The sequence below is a fragment of the Cottoperca gobio genome, chromosome 14 (genome assembly GCF_900634415.1).
Source record: "Cottoperca gobio chromosome 14, fCotGob3.1, whole genome shotgun sequence".
NCBI classification, from domain to species: Eukaryota; Metazoa; Chordata; class Actinopteri; order Perciformes; family Bovichtidae; genus Cottoperca; species Cottoperca gobio.
The window spans coordinates 6,260,517-6,279,830 of NC_041368.1; the positions used below are offsets into that span (position 1 = coordinate 6,260,517).

At 41.5% G+C, this 19,314-nt stretch overlaps 2 protein-coding genes across 3 annotated transcripts in view; one reads left to right on the forward strand and one right to left on the reverse strand.

The window, feature by feature from the left end:
• rnf43 (ring finger protein 43) overlaps nt 1-8,679 on the forward strand; it is an 87,451-nt gene extending 78,772 nt beyond the window's left edge. Inside the window, exons 3-9 of the mRNA XM_029449030.1 lie at nt 1,340-1,414; nt 1,548-1,682; nt 2,001-2,102; nt 2,212-2,382; nt 2,482-2,584; nt 3,362-4,867; nt 5,548-8,679. Coding sequence (XP_029304890.1) covers nt 1,340-1,414; nt 1,548-1,682; nt 2,001-2,102; nt 2,212-2,382; nt 2,482-2,584; nt 3,362-4,867; nt 5,548-5,573 — 2,118 coding nt within the window. The 3' untranslated portion in view covers nt 5,574-8,679. The remainder of the gene's footprint in view (nt 1-1,339; nt 1,415-1,547; nt 1,683-2,000; nt 2,103-2,211; nt 2,383-2,481; nt 2,585-3,361; nt 4,868-5,547) is intronic.
• Nucleotides 8,680-10,101: 1,422 nt separating this feature from the next.
• Nucleotides 10,102-18,054, reverse strand: hpda (4-hydroxyphenylpyruvate dioxygenase a). Of its 2 annotated transcripts, none has more exons than XM_029448420.1 (11): nt 17,954-18,054; nt 17,828-17,870; nt 17,647-17,729; nt 16,214-16,303; nt 16,019-16,125; nt 15,829-15,906; nt 15,092-15,254; nt 14,663-14,734; nt 14,410-14,532; nt 14,202-14,318; nt 10,102-10,400 (listed from the first exon to the last, which is right to left on the reverse strand). In XM_029448420.1, exons 1-11 carry the CDS (start codon nt 18,032-18,034, stop codon nt 10,287-10,289), a joined length of 1,071 nt encoding a protein of 356 aa, XP_029304280.1. In that variant the 5' UTR covers nt 18,035-18,054; the 3' UTR covers nt 10,102-10,286. The 2 variants fall into 2 exon arrangements, with proteins under 2 accessions (XP_029304280.1, XP_029304281.1); XM_029448421.1 differs by having other exon boundaries at nt 14,410-14,528; nt 14,659-14,734.
• Between the last annotated feature and the right edge of the window lie 1,260 nt (nt 18,055-19,314).

Sequence of the window (19,314 nt, forward strand, 5' to 3'; positions counted from 1 at the left end):
ACGTGTAATGAACCTACGGGGAAAGATATCTCCTCAGCTCTCTTCACTTTCAGTTTCAGTTTTATTCACAAACATTTAAATACAAGTACATTCATAAAACATAATGAAGATATGTGAATGGGGACACCCTGATGAGCCATCTGAAGCTTGAGAATAGAGACATTAAACAGATTTAAAATATATCTTTACTTACACATCTTGATTTGTAAAAGTGCATGTATTACACGGTAACATTTACAACCTACAACGCACCTTCAACAAACTAAAGACCCTAAAAACTAACTAACCTAAGCCTAACTACTAAATGGTCCCAACACATGTATTCCATCAGTTTAAACATTGGTTAAATAGGTAAGATGCAATAAATCGAGACATATGGCAAGTGGAAATAACAGTACAGATTTAAAATATTTCAGAAATGCTTTTAGCTTTAAAATCCTCCACTGTTAAATCACATAATACACTTACAGGGTGTAGTTTGAATAAAACATGTCTCTATTTGCATGTGAGTATATTGCCCCCACCCGTTTCCTTTCATTTATTATAACATCTTTTATTTTCAGTCAAATAATCCTGCACTATTTCTTTTGCCGTTAGAAAAAGGTTCAGATCAGGCAGCAGATTTGTGCTTTGGCCTTCAGATTCATGCTCACACACTTTTTAGTCAGCGTGTGGCTTTCAGAGTCAGGTGGAAAAGTGGGAGGAGCTTTACTTTGGTCTGTGTTGGGACGCCTGAGGCTCAGTGTCTGACTGCCACCTAGTGCTGGGTTAGCACATGCAATGAACTGCTGAGGGGAGACACTGCAGATGAATAACTAATAGATATCACTATGAATCTTTCCCAGTTGATTACTTACAGTAAATCTTTGTAAATGTTTTGTATTAAATGTTATGTTTAAATATGCCAATTAAGCATTATCTTATTAAATACGTGCTAGTTTACATACACTTCCAGAACATAAATCTGAATATTGGTTCAAAACTCTTGTTTCTTTTTGTTGACATGTTACAGTCTACAAGAGGGAATGTTGTATATCTGTCTTCTGAGAAATAAAACAACTTATTTAACAAACATTAAAAAAAACACTGTATTTCACATAAATCTAGATGCAAATAGACAAATTAGTTAATAATTATTTCCACTCGTCTGAAAGAAGACATGCTATGGAAGCAAAATAGCCCAAACTCTCAAAAAGGCCTGTTGTGTCTCTCTTTAGGTGTGATGTCCTTTTTGTCCTTTTTGCACATCACACGAGTATATGAATCTAAACTTAAAGATGTCCTCTCTGTCTGTAAGTTTAGTTTGTAACTGTCGTCCCCCCCGTGTTGTCTCCTTCAGGCTCGCATGGCATTGGACAAAGGAGCTCAGGCTGTAATCTTTGATGTCAGTGATGATGCCAATGCTGCTGCGGAGGTGAGTGTGCAGCCACAGCTACAGCTGCATTCATCTATAAAGTATGTAAGATGTAAAACCAACAGAGAAATGTCACACTCATATTTCTGTCTTCACGTCCTTCACACACACACACACACACACACACACACAGCTGCGAGACACAGACTCCCTTCCCCGTCCAGTCGTGCTGGTGGAGGCGGAGCATGCCGAGGAGTTGATGGGTTTGGTCAACAAGAACGAGGAGGCCAAAGTTCGTATTGATATCCTGGTGGAGCCGCCCAGATGGGTAAGCCCTGAAACACTGACACACATCTCTCTGACTTTCCTGCCTCTGGCTGGGAGAAGAGGAACCCCAGAAGGAAGTTGTGTGAAAGTTCATCATGTTGAATGTGTTGATGAGGACTGGATGTTGCACCATCAGTGTAGAGAGGAGAGGGTGGGATCCATGGGCATAGACATCTGCATATTGCTGCTGTGCTTTAGATTTCTTACAGGATGTTCTTGTTTCTTTAAGTACTTAATATTAAGTGTAAGATATTTTAGAGTAGCCTATGAAATCATTTCAATATGTTTGCTCTTTTCCCATCTTCTTCTCCCTTTTAAGCCACACTACGATGTGGGTATCCTGCTCACCATCGTCCTAGCTATTCTGTCCATCGTCCTAATCTTCGCTTTCCGCTACAAGTGCAAGTCCAACAGGACCTGGGTGAGTGAAAGCAACAACATTGGCAAAACTGTAAAGCTCGCAGACACAGCGGTGTCAGTGGATCAATCTTTTAAAGGTTTTTTTAAACCCTGGCTTCTCGTGTGTGCAGGACTCTGTCCATCAGCAGACCATGCGGGCGATTAGTCGATTGGAGACCAAAGCCTACAGCTCGCAGGGCTGCTCGGGCTCTCAGCGCCAACGCGCGGCCTGGGGGTCAGCCAGCAGCTCCAACTCGAGCCCCGTCTGTGCCATCTGCCTTGAGGACTTCCTGGACGGGCAGGTAAGACGAGAGAGAGCAAGGAACATTCTGTATCTGTAGATTGAACTGTCTTGTCAGCTATTTATCCTCATATCTACCTCTGTCTCACTTTTATCCCAGCATCTGAGGATCATCTCCTGTGCTCATGAGTTCCACAAAGAGTGCGTCGACCCCTGGCTGCTGCAGCACCGCACCTGTCCTCTGTGCATGCACAACATCATGGGTGAGGAAAAGGCACATTTAAAGAAAGTGCCGATTAGACTGGAAGATTTTAAACTTCAGGAATTCTATTTTTTCTTCTACTTCAATATATCAACATAGTACGGACGCCCTGAGAGGCAAGTGTGAACAAAAAAACAATTCTGGTGATCCATTTTCTAAGTCAGATCTAAATTGTTCTCAGGGAAAACAGGTGGGGGAAAGGTTTGTATGTACCTTGTGTTCAGAGTGCAGGGAGAACTGAACACTAACCTGGAAGGAAACATGAATACTTTTAGTGCTATTTAGAACATGTGGTAGTGGTGCTTCAGCCTCTTGCACTTGCACAAATGTTTTAACAGATCAATTAAAACAGTTACTTACTTGTTTAACTTGTTTAAGTCGTAAACTAATAATGTTAGACTTAGAAAATGGATCACCAGAATTTTGTTTCTCTTTCTTTCATCTCAAGTTTAGTTTTCAAAAGCCATGAAGACTTCTCAAAATTAGGACAATGTTTTTTCTTTTAACCTTCTGGAAACCTGTTGCTCTCTTTTGCATTCAGTCATTTGCAATGCTAACAATAAAAACATTTTAGTGAATTTGAAATTCTACATTTTGAATTTGGATAATAATAATAATAGATGTACAATTGTACTCTTAGCAACTCAGGCATGTTAAACCAGCCATACGCATCTCTGAGTTCTGATCCCAAATTTGAATCTGAAATGATATGTGCTGTATAGATGTTACTATTCTCCTGCAGTACTCTGTATATTCTAACTGCTGCTGTGGTCCACAGGGACAGAGCGGCAGCCCCAGAGGAACAGACTGCAGCAGAATCCAGAGCAAAGCCAGGGTTTCCTGCACCCTCAGCCTTACAGCAATCCACACAACCACCCCTTCCCCCAGCACGCCATCCCCTTCTCTATGAGGCCCCACTATCCTCGTGGACCCTCTGGACCTTACCCCTCTCTGGGCCACTACACTGGCTCTTCTCCCGTGGACGCCCAAACACTACGTTTCCTCACCAGCAGGCCGCTTGCCACCGCCTGTGGGTACCACCTTTCTTCGGAGGGTCCGGGGAGGCCCCACAGGATCGGAGGTAACTGCAGGACTTCCACCCACCACTACACCCCTCGTCGGCCCTGCCACAACTATCGCTCATCCTGCCCGGCCCAGCGCAGTGCATCCAGCTCCAGACTGCACCACACCGCCTCTGCTACACAACAGCCCCGCGGAGCGCCGGTCCACAGCCGGCAGGATGACGGCAGCTGCTCGGGTGGCAGCTACCACACAGAACGCAGCGGATACTTAGCTGATGGACCAGCGAGTGACTCCAGCTCGGGGCCATGCCATGGCTCCTCCAGCGACTCAGTCCTCAACTGTACTGACGTGTCCCTGCAGGGGGTTTATGGCAGCTGGTCCACCTTCCGTAGCTCTCTGAGCAGTGACTATGATCCGTTTGTGTATTATGGGCCAGGTCCTGGGCGCGCCCCCCGCAGGAACAGCCTGGAGGCAGGTGCCCAGGCCCGGCCCAGGTCTCTGGATTCTGTGGTGAACAAGGCGGGCTGCCCCGAAGAGCAGCCACAGACTGTGTTCAGCCACATCCACTACCACCGCCACAGACACCACCACTATGAGGAGGGGGAGCACAGTCAGGGCCCGAGCAGAGGCTCGGACGAGGAGCAGGGGGCCGCTGCTGCGGCTGCTCCTGCTGCTCTTGTTCTGGACAAAGACTCGCCTGTGTGCCCTCCTAAGCACAGTCCCTGCCAGTGTCCAAAGCCAGAGCCCACAGACCGGCCCAGTCCTGGGGCAGAGTGTCAGGACAATGTCCCCAGCAGCCCTACAGGACCTCCAGTCCTGGTGTCCCCAATCCCTTTACAGCTTCAGCCCCACTGCTGCCACCAGGGACACGGACACCCTCCCGCTCCTCTTGGGCGAGTGGGTGGCTGCGTGCTCGATGGCCCCTCAGTTCGCTTCCACCAGAGCCTAGATCTGCAGGATGACCGGAGCATCCACATCCACTACGGTCAGGGCCCGGGCTTCTGCTGCTCTCCTCCTGAGCTGCACCCCGCATTGCTCCCCGTGCCTCTCATTCTGGACTCTGGAGGTATGGAGGACTGGCCGTGCTATGCCGGGGCCCATGTTGTGTGGCAAAAGCGGGTGCAGCAGGCCCGCTCAGAGCCCCAGCTCTTGGGTCCTGGAACCTCTATGGACAGGCCTCCCTGCAGGTTCCACCACGGCCCTGCTGCTGACCGCAACACAGACATTTGTTTGTACTGCCAAACATTACACCACAATCAGGGTGGGTGTCTCACTTGTTTCTTGTTTCATCTTCAATAACATGACCAGCGCTTTGGACTTTGAAGAATACTCCACCCCCAAAATAATCATTTGTCCATCAATAACTCACCTTGTCTTGAATTCGTGAAGAGAACGTAGTTTTTCTTGCATACCACCTCGGTGAAGGAAGAATCTGAAAACAGAGAAAAGTCTTGATGAATTCAACGTATGAATGTTTGATAAAACCTTACTATTCAAAACACTTCCACATAGGCAGTTCTTGTTCGGACCATTAGCACGCCTGCACAAGCGTGAGACTGTTAATGCTGAAGTGTTTTAAATCGTAAGGTTGTTAGGGAAGTAGTGAAGATACGACTGCATGATACTGCACGAGTTGTGTGAGAGTTTGTAAACGGATGTTTTGATATCATTTTGCTGTTGATGAAGATGAATGATCAAGACTTTTCTCCATCTTTTTCAATTCTTTGTTTGAGTTTTCTTCAAGGTAATAAGGGGGGAGTAATTGATATACAAATGATCATTTTGGGGGTGAAGTTTCATTTTATTACCAACAGGAATGATGGAGAAAATACAAACATAAGCCCTTAAAAAACTTGAATGATCCTTTCAGCATAATATTTTCTTTGTCTTCTTTGTTAGTTTGTCTTATTTTGAAGATGACCTGAGCTTTTGTGCCCACAGGATCAGAAGAGGAGTCTGGTGTGTGAGAACTTGTTGCATCCCCCATTATCACGCTGCTACACAGGAGCCAGAATGGACAAGCTTCTCATTGGTTATCGCTCTCATGTCTTCCACATAATTCCACCAGCAATGCCTTTGTTCAGACGAGTCCCCAGCTTCCCCCAGGATTCAAAGCTCACACGCTGAAATGCTCTTTTGGCTGAGTTGGGTTGAAATGATTGTGAGTAAATCATGCTCAAAATGTTGAATAATGCTAGACAGATACATTGAATGATTTAAAAGTGTGGGAGCTGCTGGGGAAACGACTCCTACACCACAAAGGGGGAAAAGTGTTTTTCCGTGTTTCTTCTCATCAGTGATATAGGAAGAACATTCATTTTTGACATGATATCACAAGTTCCCATGCTCCTTAGCAACGAATGATCCTTGCTTAGGGTGTTGAGCCCTCGTGAAGTGAGACTCCATCTCTGCATCGCTCACTCTATTGCAATAATAACTTGATTTATCTTAGAGGTACTATCTTTCACTCGCGTGATCTTCGTCTTCCTTCGCTGAGTCCAGTCTCAGCTGAGAGAAGCTTTTCTCTCCAGCCTACCTCAGCTCAGATTTCTTAACATGCCTCACACAAGGGGTCTTTAAAGGTACTGCTGTAGTGATTATTATTTTTGTTGTCACAACCATGTAGCTCCCATAAACTCAACAAAAGGTTTTCCTCTTGGCAGTCTGACCTGTCCAACATGGAGAGAAAGGTTGATGCTCAGCCCCTCAAACAACGAGCATTCACTGAGGTAGCTGAGCCTTGCATGGGCCTTGTTTTCATTCTTTCAATAATGGCAGCTGTTTTCAACATGTTTGTTTGTGTTTTGGATCTTTTTTTTTTGTAGTCTGTAATTTTTTTTTTTTACCTTTCAAAATGAACCGGTTTGACTGAATTATGTCGTCGTCATTACAAGCTATTGTCTTGTTCTCGTCATTTCTCTGGCCGTTAAACCAACTGATCAGTGCAGAGTGAACAGGCCTCTAATCCTTTAACCCCTAATTCATCACAATGTTGTTATCCTCCATAAAGGTTGTTATTCTAGCAACTGAAGCTCTAGAAGAATGTTCTGCATTGCAGCCATTGAGAAGAGATAGAGACTATTTAACCATATAACTGGAGTAAAGCCATGCACGGAAGACCTTACAGTCCCAAGCATAATCTCAGTCTGTTGCCGTAGCACCAGTTTAATAAAAGCTCGCCGTGCTTTTCCCCATGATTTCAAACTGTAATGGGTAGAGCCTGAGAAATGTCTCAGGAACAATCAAACACTGGAAAAATGGGAAGAATTCCTCTTAGTTACAATACAGTACGGCAGCCCTGAGAGGCCCGAGAGAAAACATTTCTGCTGATCCATTTTCTAAGTCTGATATAAATAGTTTTCTCTCCTATGTTTATGATTTAAGAATAATGCATAAGGATTGATAATAAGGATAATCAGCCAAAAATGAATATTACAACAACACTTGCTCTAATAATCCTGTTTCACAGATGAAAACGTTTTTTAAAGGAATTTGGAAAGGTGCCAAGTGTGCTGTTTAAATTTTTTTAATAATACACATATGATCATATTGTGTAAATAATCCAGCGCCTCTTAAATCATTTGCGTTTCTCTCTGTTCTCTCTGTATTTACATCAGACTTGGAAAATGCATCACCACCATTTGTTTTCCTCCCTTGCGTCTCAGGGCTTCTGTAGTAATGATACCCGCATTGGTAAAAGATCCTTTGTCGTGGTAAATGTGCATTGCCAATCCCTGCATTTGCGGCTTTGAAGGAAGATCCACCTTAAATCAGAAATCAAATACAGCATTTAAAAAATAAATACAAAGTTTTAATTCAGGTAAATAGTTTCATATTTTTTTAACTATCTATCAAAACTTAGAAATCTCTGTTGCCTACAATTCCCTCTCTTCTTATATAGACCACTCCGGCAAAAATTCAATGTTGTAGATGCAAGTCAAAGATGGCTCTGTTATTTTGGGTTTAACCCCAGACTTCTTCACTGGGCTAAATAATCAGAGGTATAGGAATTCTGTTATAGCGTGGACTTTCCCTTAAAGGCTCAGTGAAAATGTGAACAGATTTTTCTCAGCTGTCAGACTTCAGAGACAGTTTAACAGCAGACACCGAGCTCATGGGTTTTGCAATGTAACCAGTAGCACTTACTGAAGCCTCATATGTGCCTTATTCACTCAAAATGTTCATAATCCTCAATCAGGAGCCTCCCAACACACTAAGCTCTTACCTGTCGTACCAAAGAGGCAAAATCTTGAACACAGTGAACTTACGACACAGTGTGTGTTGTGACTTCTTCCTGCTTCAGCCCTTTCCTTAAATCTCAGAATGAAATGTGCTTTCTATGACAAGAGAGAACATGGCAGAATTGTAAATCATTTTGGAATCAATATTTTGGACAATCATGCAGAATTTTCAACTGCAGTCCCTTGTACTAATACCTCACTGTGTATGTATCAGCGCAGCGTCCTCCAGTTAAAGTATCAGGGTTTCCTTGTCTGTTATTATTGGTGCGCAAACAGCCTGCGAGACAGAGATGGAAATGACTGAATTACAAGCAGCACTTTGACTTGAGCAGATTCTCTCATTTGAAAGAAATAAACAACATAAATCTTTTAAATATTCATTTAAAACAAGCCCCGAACCATAAGCATATCAAAAATGATGCCGCAGAATATCTGATGTGATTTCATCCTGTTCAAGATCTTTCTCTTTGTGTTGTTTATGTGTTTGTTTTGTTATGTTTTGCAAGAATAATGAGCTGAAACTGCCTTTTCTACTAAATCCCTCCAGAACGTTAGGAGATATGTCAGTATATTTTGGATACTTTGTATACAAAAAGAGAACAAACAAAAAAACCAGAAATGAAATAGTGTTGTATTTTATATATAATAGAACATTTCAATATAGTGACATGTCACTAATATATTTATTTACTAATATATTTATCCATTTTGTCCAGGTTTGAAAGAGTGGTTTCTGTATAGACTGAATGTTTCTATATGGAAACTGACCAGTGCCATCACAGATGTATCAACCTGTCTTCATTCCAATTATATGCAAATAAATTATTTTGAAATAAAATCTCTGTGCTGAATCCATTCTTTATTCTGCAGAATCAGGAGCAACTCCCACAGCGGCACAAGATTTGGTTTGTGTTGTTAAAGGAACAGTTCACCCAAAGTTACCCCACATAGTTCACAATCAATTACCTATAGCTAAAAGACAATATTACTCAAAACATTGATGAACAGAGTAACCCTTTGAGGACCATATACGGGAAGTGAAACTGGGTAGAGTATAGAATATGCTGCTATTTGTAAAACTAAAATTGTATATTTTCGAGGAACTGCAGATTTTGAAACTTCTGCATTGACTTCATTTCTCAGCAACAGAAGGAAGCGCTTGGTTATAAGTGATGATGGAGAGGGATTACTTTGTATGAGCCTATACATTGTTTTGTTTTAGTTTTGTTAGTCCTACTCATTCTGCTTAAGTCATATGTTTGACTTTTGGGAAATACATTCATTCACTTTATTGACGAGCGTTAGATTGAGAAGATTGATACTACTCCCATGTCTGAAGCTACAGCCAGTGACCAGTTAGCTTAGTTTAGCACAAGGACTTGAAACCGTCTTGATTCTGGCTTTGTTTTTCCTGTTTTATTTTGTAAAGTACACTCCCTTTGTGTCATGTCTAGTTTTACTTCCTGTCTTGGGGTTTTTCCGCCTTCAGTGATTTGTTTTCCCTGCCTTGATTTGATCCTGCTGTGTTTGTCTTTGCCTGCCTCCTCCAGCTGTGTCCTGATCATGTGATTAGTGTCTGTCTGTATATATACACCTGTGTGTCTCATTGTTCCTGGTCGGTTCGTCTTCTTCCATATTACCTGGTGAGGTTGGTCATGATGCTACTTTGAATCCTAGTGTGCCATCGTTCCGTCCTGGTTTGTTCATGCAGTTTTTGCTTTATACTTTTTTTGTATTTTAAGCTTTGTTAAATAAAGCTTGCTTTTTGCTCCTCCCCTTACCCCATACAGGCTACAGGCTAGTTATTTCCGTTTCCTATCTTTGTGCTAAACTAAGCCTCTGCTGGCGCTAGCTTCATATTTACAGCGTTGCATCAATCTTCTTACCTAACTAATGGAAAATTTCATATGTCAATGTTAAATTCTTATTGTTTAATACTTGGTTCAATGAACTTCTGTCTTTCCCAGCATATCTCTCTAACTGTATTTCTTCCCACCATATTCCTCTGCGTTTATCCCCAATGGGTGAATCTTTCTCTACTCACTGTTTTATTTCGTCTAACACCTGCAACTGTGTGAACCCGCCACACACCTCCTTCTCTACTCTGACTTTGTGGGACAGCTGTGGCAGTCTTCCTCCCCTCCTTCTCCTTACTGTCTGTTTGGCAAGAAAGCAAATATTGTTTTCCCTATCCCATGTCACACACTTACTTTAAAATGTGTGCCCGTTTCCCGAACACACAACCCAACCTGCATGAGGATAAGTTTCTTTATTTGGTCATACAGCATGGACAACTTAAAGCATATCTGATGGCACTTGCAGCTTGTCACGTGAAGATATTCAACACACTGTACATGTGTTTCATATACTGTACTGTTGATTGCCTCTGAAATGTGCAGCCATATATAACATTCAAAGTGTTTGGCAGCAGTCGGAAGATCAGTAGAAGGCTTTGGCCTGCCCGTCGGGTGTCAGCGCAGTGAGGTTGCCCCTGGCGTCTTGGTCCTTCTCAATGGCCTCAAAGAGAGACTTGAAGTTTCCTGCCCCAAAGCCCTGGAGAGGGAACAAGCACACACAGATGGCTAATTACCCGAAGATCTACCATCTTCTGTGTCATTTGTTATGGCTCTGGGGATCGTCTCTGACACCAATCAGTGTGTTACAGTAAAAATCTTTGATGTTGGAGGCAAATAAATATTCTCACAGGGTTCAAACACCCCCTCCGCTCTGACAGGGAGCTGCTATCACTGGGGGCTCACAAATTAATCATGTAAATATTTTCATCATAGATGATCAAAAGATCAAGTGTTGGTGGTTGCTCTGAGAGCTTCTTTGCTGCGGTTCAGATTCAGTTTCTCACTTTCATGCATTGTATCCACATCTATAGACTCCAGTGAAATGTTGGAAAGTGACAAGATGTGCCTGTTCTGACAAGCAGAATGGGTGCTAGGTAATAAATGAAGTGCCACAGGGTGCAACCTTATCCAAAGATCCCCCTCGCTGTGAAGCAGGGAGCCTTTTAATCTGTATCTGTGACAGATTTACTGAGCTTTTACAAGTGGGCCACTGTTATACTGTTCACACTGGGTGGGAAATGCATACAGGTGTTCAGGTGGCTCTCTCGGCTTCTTAAAGGTGGTGAAGAAGGTAAGAAACAGGACCACAGGCCTGTCGATTCCACCTCAAACACGATAAGATTACATCAATTTACCAGTTGGACCAGTAGTTTGTATAAGTACATTTACTCAACTACTATGCTTTTTACTGTCCAGTGAAAAGCATGTATCTCCAGATGTGTTGAATGTTTGGGATAAACTGAAGGATGAAGTGTTCCTTATGTGCTGGGGAAACTCTCCTCCTTAAGCTAAATAAACTCTTTAAAAAGCATCTTTGATATGAGATACTACAGGTACATCTCAATAAATTAGTAATTAATATCGTGGAAAAGTCAGTTTATTTCACTAATTCAATTCAAAAGGTGAAACTCATATATTATATGGATTCATTACACACAAAGTGAAATATTTCAAGCCTTTATTTGTTTTAATCTTGATGATTACGGCTTACAGCTAATGAAAACACAAAAATCTCAGAAAATTAGAATATTGTGAGAAAGTTCAATATTGTTGACTCACGGTGTCACATTCTAATCAGCTAATGAACTCAAAACACCTGCAAAGGTTTCCTGAGCCTTTAAATGGTCTCAATCTGGTTCAGCAGGCTTCACTATCATGGGGAAGACTGCTGACTTGACAGTTGTCCAGAAGACAGTCATTGACACTCTCCACAAGGAGGGAAAGCTTCAAAAGGTATCTGCTAAAGAAGCTGGCTGTTCCCAGAGTGCTGTATCCAAACATATCCATAGAAAGTTGAATGGAAGGGAAAAGGTGCACAAGCAACAGGGATAACCGCAGCCTTGAGAGGATGGTCAAGAAGAGGCCATTCAAAGATTTGGGGGAGCTTCACAAGGACTGAGGCTGGAGTCAGTGAAGAGCCACCACGCACAGATGTATCCAGGACATGAGCTACAACTGTCACGTTCCTCATGTCAAGCCACTCCTGAACCAGAGACAACGTCAGAAGCGTCTTACCTGGGCTAAGGAGAAGAAGAACCGGTCTATTGCTCAGTGGTCCAAAGTCCTCTTTTCAGATGAAAGTAGATTTTGCATTTCATTTGGAAATCAAGGCCCCAGAGTCTGGAGGAAGAGTGGAGAGTGAAGAGTGGAGAGGCACAGAATCCAAGTTGCTTGAAGTTCAGTGTGAAGTTTCCACAGTCAGTAATGATTTGGGAGCCATGTCATCGGCTGGTGTTGGTCCACTGTGTTATCTCAAGTCCAAAGTGAACGCAGCCGTCTACCAGGAAGGTTTAGAGCACTTCATGCTTCCTTCTTCTGACAAGCTTTGTGGAGATGCTGATTTCATTTTCCAGCAGGACTTGGCACCTGCCCACTGCCAAAAGTACTAATGCCTGGTTTAATGACCATGGAATCAATGTGCTTGATTGGCCTGCAAACTCGCCTGACCTGAACCCTATAGAGAATCTCTGGGGTATTGTCAAGAGGAAGAGGAGAGACACGAGACCCAACGATGCAGACGAGCTGAAGGCCGCTATCGAAGCAACCTGGGCTTCCATAACCCCTCAGCAGGTGCCACAGGCTGATCGCCTCCATGCCACGCCGCATTGATGCAGTAATTCATGCAAAAGGAGGCCCAACCAAGTACTGAGTGCAGACACATGAACATACTTTTCAGAAGGCTGACATTTCTGTATTAAAAATCCTTTTTTTATTGGTCTTATGTAATATTCTAATTTTCTGAGATAAATTATTGAGGGAATTTCAATTTTAACCGGTGCAGCTTTTCTCGTTTTTAAGGCACTGGTTTAGCGGTTCAGGAAACTCAGAGACCAATTACATGCGAGTTAAGCCATCCCACGTGATGCTACTCAGCCAATCAAATCTGTGCATTCCAACCGGCAAACATTGCGACATTGAATACAAACAGATGAGAGGCGAGAGGCGCGTGACAGACGGGAAGACGAGTTAGCGATACAGGAAGAGAAGACGGAGAAAGGGAGAGAAACACAGAAGAAGAGACAAGTGAGCGGCAGACAGGGAGAGAAACACAGAAGAAGAGACAAGTGAGCGGCAGACAGGGAGAGAACAATAACTACTCATGGCGCTCTCCAAGAAGAGAAAAGTCAACAGAGCTTTCAACCCAGAATGGACTCATTCATGTCCATCCTTCCCACTGGAGCACAGCACCAGTGTCTCATATGCTCAGAGACCATGGTGCTCATTAAAGTGGTGATGTGAAACACCACTATGAGACAAAGCACAACGTTTTTGACCAAACATACCCACTCAAGTCTGAACTGAGGTCACAGAAAATAAGCACTCAGAGCCCAATATGATTTTGATTTGTGACAAAATAAAGCAGATAGGCCTACCCGTCAACATCATCAGCCACAGAGAACAGTTTAACCCAGGATGTGCTAGCCTGGGTTAAACTGTTCAATGTGTGTTGAGACTGATTTATTCTAACATTGGTTGAGAGTTAAATCAAGATGTGAAACAATTAAATAAAAAGGGGAAACTCAAGCTGCTGCTACACTTTAGTTTATGTTTCTAAGATTAAACACTTTATTTTAAGATGCACAATCTTTCAAAAGCTATTTTATTTTCTCAATTGTATTTTTAAATGCAGCCCGAGAAGAACACTATACATATCTACAGTATTATATATATCTGTATAGTTCAATGTTAAGTCACAATAAATATTGTGTAAATGTTTTCAACTTGTACTTTCTTTATTAGATTTGACAGTCAGTTGTTGATGACGTGCAAACGTTGATACAGCTACTAGGCTGCTTCAATATTTCTCACACTAATTCATAACGCAGGTTACACATTATGATGCTCCGGACCTTTGCTTGTGGAAATTTTCTCTAACTGGACCTCTTAGAATTTTAGTTGAATACCCCTGATATAGAATATGATGCATTGCTGTAGATTAAACTACCCAACAGTATATAAAGGAGTTACAATAAGCACAACCTTAAACATATACAGCAGGACAATGCAACATACATGAATGCAGCTGTAATATTAATCCAGAAACATTGTATATAATAATAATAATAATAATAAAACACTGACAGGGAACATTTTACTGCACAATCAATACTTTTACCTTTTTTTAGCACATTTTACTTGCGTACATTTACTGGAGTAAGATTATTAATGCAGGACTGTCACTTGTAGTGGAATATTTTCAAAGTGTGGAATAAGTACTTTTACATAAGAAAATGATCTGAATACTTCCTCCACCACTATACTGGTCCGTGGCACTTACAGAGTGGTTGTTCCGCTGAATGACCTCCAGGAAAAGAGTTGGTCTGTCCTGCACAGGTTTGGTGAAGATTTGAAGTAGGTAGCCCTTGTCATCAAAATCAACTAAGATTTTCAATTCCTTAAAGGAAACACAGATTTATAGTTGAGAGTGACACAAGCAAAAAGGCTGTGAATAATTTCATGCTTGCTGAAATTATACCTCTCCTCACCTGTAAACGGTCGAGGTCCTCCTTCACCTTGATCTTGGCGGTTTTGAGATTCGCCCGCAGGTTGTCGTAGTACATGTCAGGCGCTGAGAGGAACTCCATCCCTCGGGCGCGCAGGTTCACTACCTGATTTAAGACACACACAAAAGAAGCAGGATAAAACTTGTCCTTACTTGCAGCTTTGGGGAGGCTGTGTGAAGATGAAGCTAAAGTTTGTAGATAAAGTTTTGGCGATAATCAAACGCAGGAGACTCACGGCTTGGATAATGTTTGACGTGTTGAGAGCGATGTGCTGAACACCTGGTCCCCCGTTGTAGTCCACATATTCCTTTGAGGAGGGAGATGCAGAACATTAAAAACACTAAGGCAGGGCTGTAAACCAGGAGGTATCACACATTTCAACACAAGTATACACATGGGAAGATTCTGATTTGTGTTACACCACTGCGATACACACAACACTGCAATACGACACTGCAATATGCCAAACTGCGGATACACCACTGGGATACACCACTGCGATACACACACCACTGCGGATACACCACTGCGATACACACACCACTGCGGATACACCACTGCGATACACACACCACTGCGGATACACCACTGCGATACACACACCACTTGGATACACCATAATAAACCAGAAAATGTAGTAAAAAATTAGCTGATAAAGTCACACCTGGATTTGTGAAATTTTGTTCCCCCTTGCAGGCTCATTGATGGGCATCTTGATGGTCTCCTCATAGTTGGTCACTACTATGGACCTCAGTGAACTGTACTGTGTGTGGATCTGCTTGTCGTCTATTGACCAGAACCGATGGAACATCAGACACTTCTGATACCTGGAAATTGGGGAACACCGAGTATGTGACAATAAGCTTAATGAACGAGCTGTGCCTTTTTATATGGAATTCTTTGAATGTCCTTTTTACAGAAGCCCTGAGAGTTTCAATTTCATCATGCACAAAACATTTGTGTTTAAAGGTCAAGTGTTCATTGCGACAGTTTCACAATGTTAAATAGAACGGTCATATATGTAGTTTTGGAAGTCACTACCTATTCTGTGGTTTACAGCAGGTATGAGAACGCGTTGGGTAGTGGTGCACTTTAACATCTTGTGGTTTAAATTAGTATTACAACAACAAATGCATGATAACCACAAAACCATTGATGGAACTAAAAATTGATTATCCTGTAAAAAAAAAAAGAAGATGATGGAATCAAATGGATCACCAGAATGTTTTTACTCACTTCCCTCTCAGGGCCTTTTTATTTTATTGACCAGTAATGTTGCACTAGCGCCAGCTTTTATATCTGCACTGTGTCAGAGGTGGAGTGAGATTGAGTGTTTACTTGTCCTTTTGCCCCGTGTGTCTGTTTTGCCCTCCGTGTGTACGTGCGCACAAACAGTCTTACCAGTCTGTAATTGGCACCATTTGGTCATCTGGCTGATTTCCCACCATGTGATCGATGAAGTGCAAACCTCCAGGTGGACTACAAAGAAAAGAAGAAAAATAAACATTGCATGGATACTTTGCCATGAAAGTTTTGGGGGAAATAATTGAGAATACTCATTGTATACATTTTGTAAATATTAGAGACTCACAGTGTGGCTAACAGAGGATCCCTAAACAGAGGCTCTTTGTAGCCTGGCAGGAAAAGGCCCTTGTAGGGACTGAGGTACTCAATAAGAGTGTGTGTTGTATCTCCATACTGAGGACAAAACATTAACACAACATTGTTATTAAGTTCCAGTTTCATGTGTGTATTCACATGAGGCTTTCAAGTGAGTCACTCTTACTGTTTGAAGCACAGCATATTTGACCCTCCCCTGGCCGTCCTGCTCCACCCAGGGTTCCTTGATGATCACAGCTCCTCGCTCTTTAGCTGTCTGTCAGGAAAAAAGGAATTTAACAGCATTTTCTGTCTGAAGACGGCTCTTTGAAGCCCTCCAGTGGTGGAAGACAGAATGTCTCCTTATACATGCTGTGATATAATGTACACCTAAGTACACCTAAGTACACTTAAGTACACGTAAGTACGCGTAGACAGGCTACTGTTGATCTCTGTGTAAAGTCAGGTGAATCTGACTGACTGAGGTAAAGAGTTCAAATGAGGCACTAAACATCAAAGCTGCGCTGTCGCACCACCGGCATGTTTGCTCCTATTTCAACACACACTGAGCGTATTGCACAGTATGATAATACAAATACAAACCACGTTGGGTTTATTTCTTGAATGTGAAACAGAATTGTGTGAGCATGAGCAGATTGAGACAATGGGCCCCCAGTGCACAGACATGCAAAAGGCCCCACAACCTCTCCTACATGGGGACACAAGAGAAAGACTTTAAAGTTGTTTAGCCTCTTTATGTTGTTGTTTCTTGTCTCTTTGTAGTTGTGGTACGTTTGTTTTTGGTCATTGAGTCTCTTCCTGGTTGGTGCGTGCTCTTTGAGTGACAGTTTGTAGATGAAGGCCAGGGGGTCCCTGACACTTTGGGCCCCTGGGCCTGTGCCCTGTAGGCCCTTTCAGTAATCCATCCATGAATGCAGTGGTGCTCAAATCCATTACTTCTCTGATTCCTTGTCTTGCTGTACATACTGTATATAAACAGTGGTGTGAAAATAACTACATTTACTCAAGCACTGAATTTGAAACAGTTTTGACGTGTTTGCATTTATACTTCTACTCTACTACATTTCAGAAACTAACGTTATACTTTTCATTACAATATATTCATTTAATAACTTTAGTTACTTGTTACATAGCAGATTCAGATTAATAATACGAAAACATAATCAACAACGACTATAATGATTATTATTATTATTATTATTATTATTGGTTAAAGTGAGACTTGGGAAAGTGTATCAGCAGTATAAAAATTATTCAAATGAGTTCCTCCTTTACCAGCTGCAACATTGAAGTGATGAACTCATTAATGCATCAATAATTATAATCCAATGATATAATATATATTCTGAAATGGGCCATTCAACATAATGAGTACTTTAACTTTTGGTACTATATAAGTATACTATGTAAGTATATTTTGGAGCTAATACTTTTGAACTTTTACTTGTAACAGAGTATTTCTACACTGGTATTTCTTACTTCTTCTACTTCTGTATATAAACACAGCTTTCTGAAATGGTAAGTATGTCAAATCATATGAAACTTGTTTATTTCTGCCTCTAGCTAATTTCAGTCCATTTTCTCCCTCCATATCATTACCTTGATTAAGAAGTCACAGTCCTCCACTTGGAAAGCGATGTCTTTGACTCCATCTCCATGCCTAACCAAGTGTTCTCCCATCTCTGATTGAATATAAAACTATGTTGAAATGCAGTAATATTGTGTGTCACGTGCACAGCAATTCATCTTTCATATAATCTCATATCATCACAAAACTTGCCTTTATTTCCAGGATTGAGCTGGGATTCAAAAGCAAATACTATCTGTGAGGGGAGAGAAGTGGTTGTGTATCATTGATTGTGAATGAAGTGAGTGTTTGTTCAATCAGCACAGCATGTCTGCATACCTTATCTTGTCTGATGACATGAGACACCACCTCTCGACTGCCAGTCTCCAAACCCTTATAGGCCAAAGCCTCAAAGCCCATCTTATCACAGTAGTACGAGGCTGCCTGCAAAGTGATCAGACTGTCTTTACTGAGAAGGACCATGACAAGGTGAGATACAATTAGAAACTCCTCCCAAAAATGTGTTGACTGTGGGTTTCTCAATCCAGGCTGTGTGTCTGGCCTATGAAGAACAAAATTAACAGTTATTATGTAATTACTAAACCTAAACCTGCAGATGTTCCTGTAAATACTAAAAATATGATAACTTGTATTTGCACTCTAAAAGGTATAAAAAAGAATGATGAAGACACTGAACGTTCAAACGCAAAGTGTCTGGAATCTAAAAAAAGTTAATCTGGATCTAATTATGAACTATGTGGAAAAGAATTAGATGTGATTTGAGTGTTGCGGAAATCATTAAATCTGTCACAAATAACTACTGGCCTGTTTGGCATTGCCGACCCAGAAGGTGACGTGATGAAACTTGAGAAACCTTCCCCTTGCGTGCTAAAAGGCAAAAGTACAAAAGAAGAATAACATCGATATCGTTACTTCAGCTGATGAAGAAAGTATCCAACTGTTTAAAGACTGGTAGAGGTGAGAAACATTACACATGTTTTTGTCCTTTATTTCTGATAATAAAGTACTTAAAATGTACAAAAGGGAACGCATAATAAAAAAAAAAAAAAACGTTTTTCATTATGAAAAGTTTTATTCTGTGGGGGGATAAAGATCCATATAAAAATTCCTAACACAGTACAAGCTGTTTCAGTTTTAATTGCTTCTGTTGATTTGAATGAACGCATTGTTTTAATTCATCGCAAAGGCAATAAAGCATGGTTTCCTTCCTGTGAATTTACATTTATGGAGTATGGCCATTATAATAACAAGATTAATCATGCGCACACAAGTGTTTTTCTGTGTATTATTTCCCAGCAGACCAAATAACTCATTCATCCAAAGCAAGCCAAAACTCTCATCGATATAAAACCACACTGATTTTAGCAGAAAATCTTCACAATTCAGCACAATACACGTCTATGTCTCTCTTAAATCTGTGTTAACATAGTTTTTAACTGCATTGAATTTATGAAGAAGGTAAAAATTAATTTCGAAGTATCGTCTCATAATCGAAGCACTTTGGGCTGCAATTCTTGTATGAAAGGTGCTATAAAAAGAAAGTTTATTATTATCATCATCGATTAAGCAGAAGCCTTCCATACCATTTCGGCCACAAATTGATTCCAATATTAAAACTAATTATATTTTATTTGTATTACACTTTGTATTAATGAAATCTCATATTAGTTGTAGTTTCA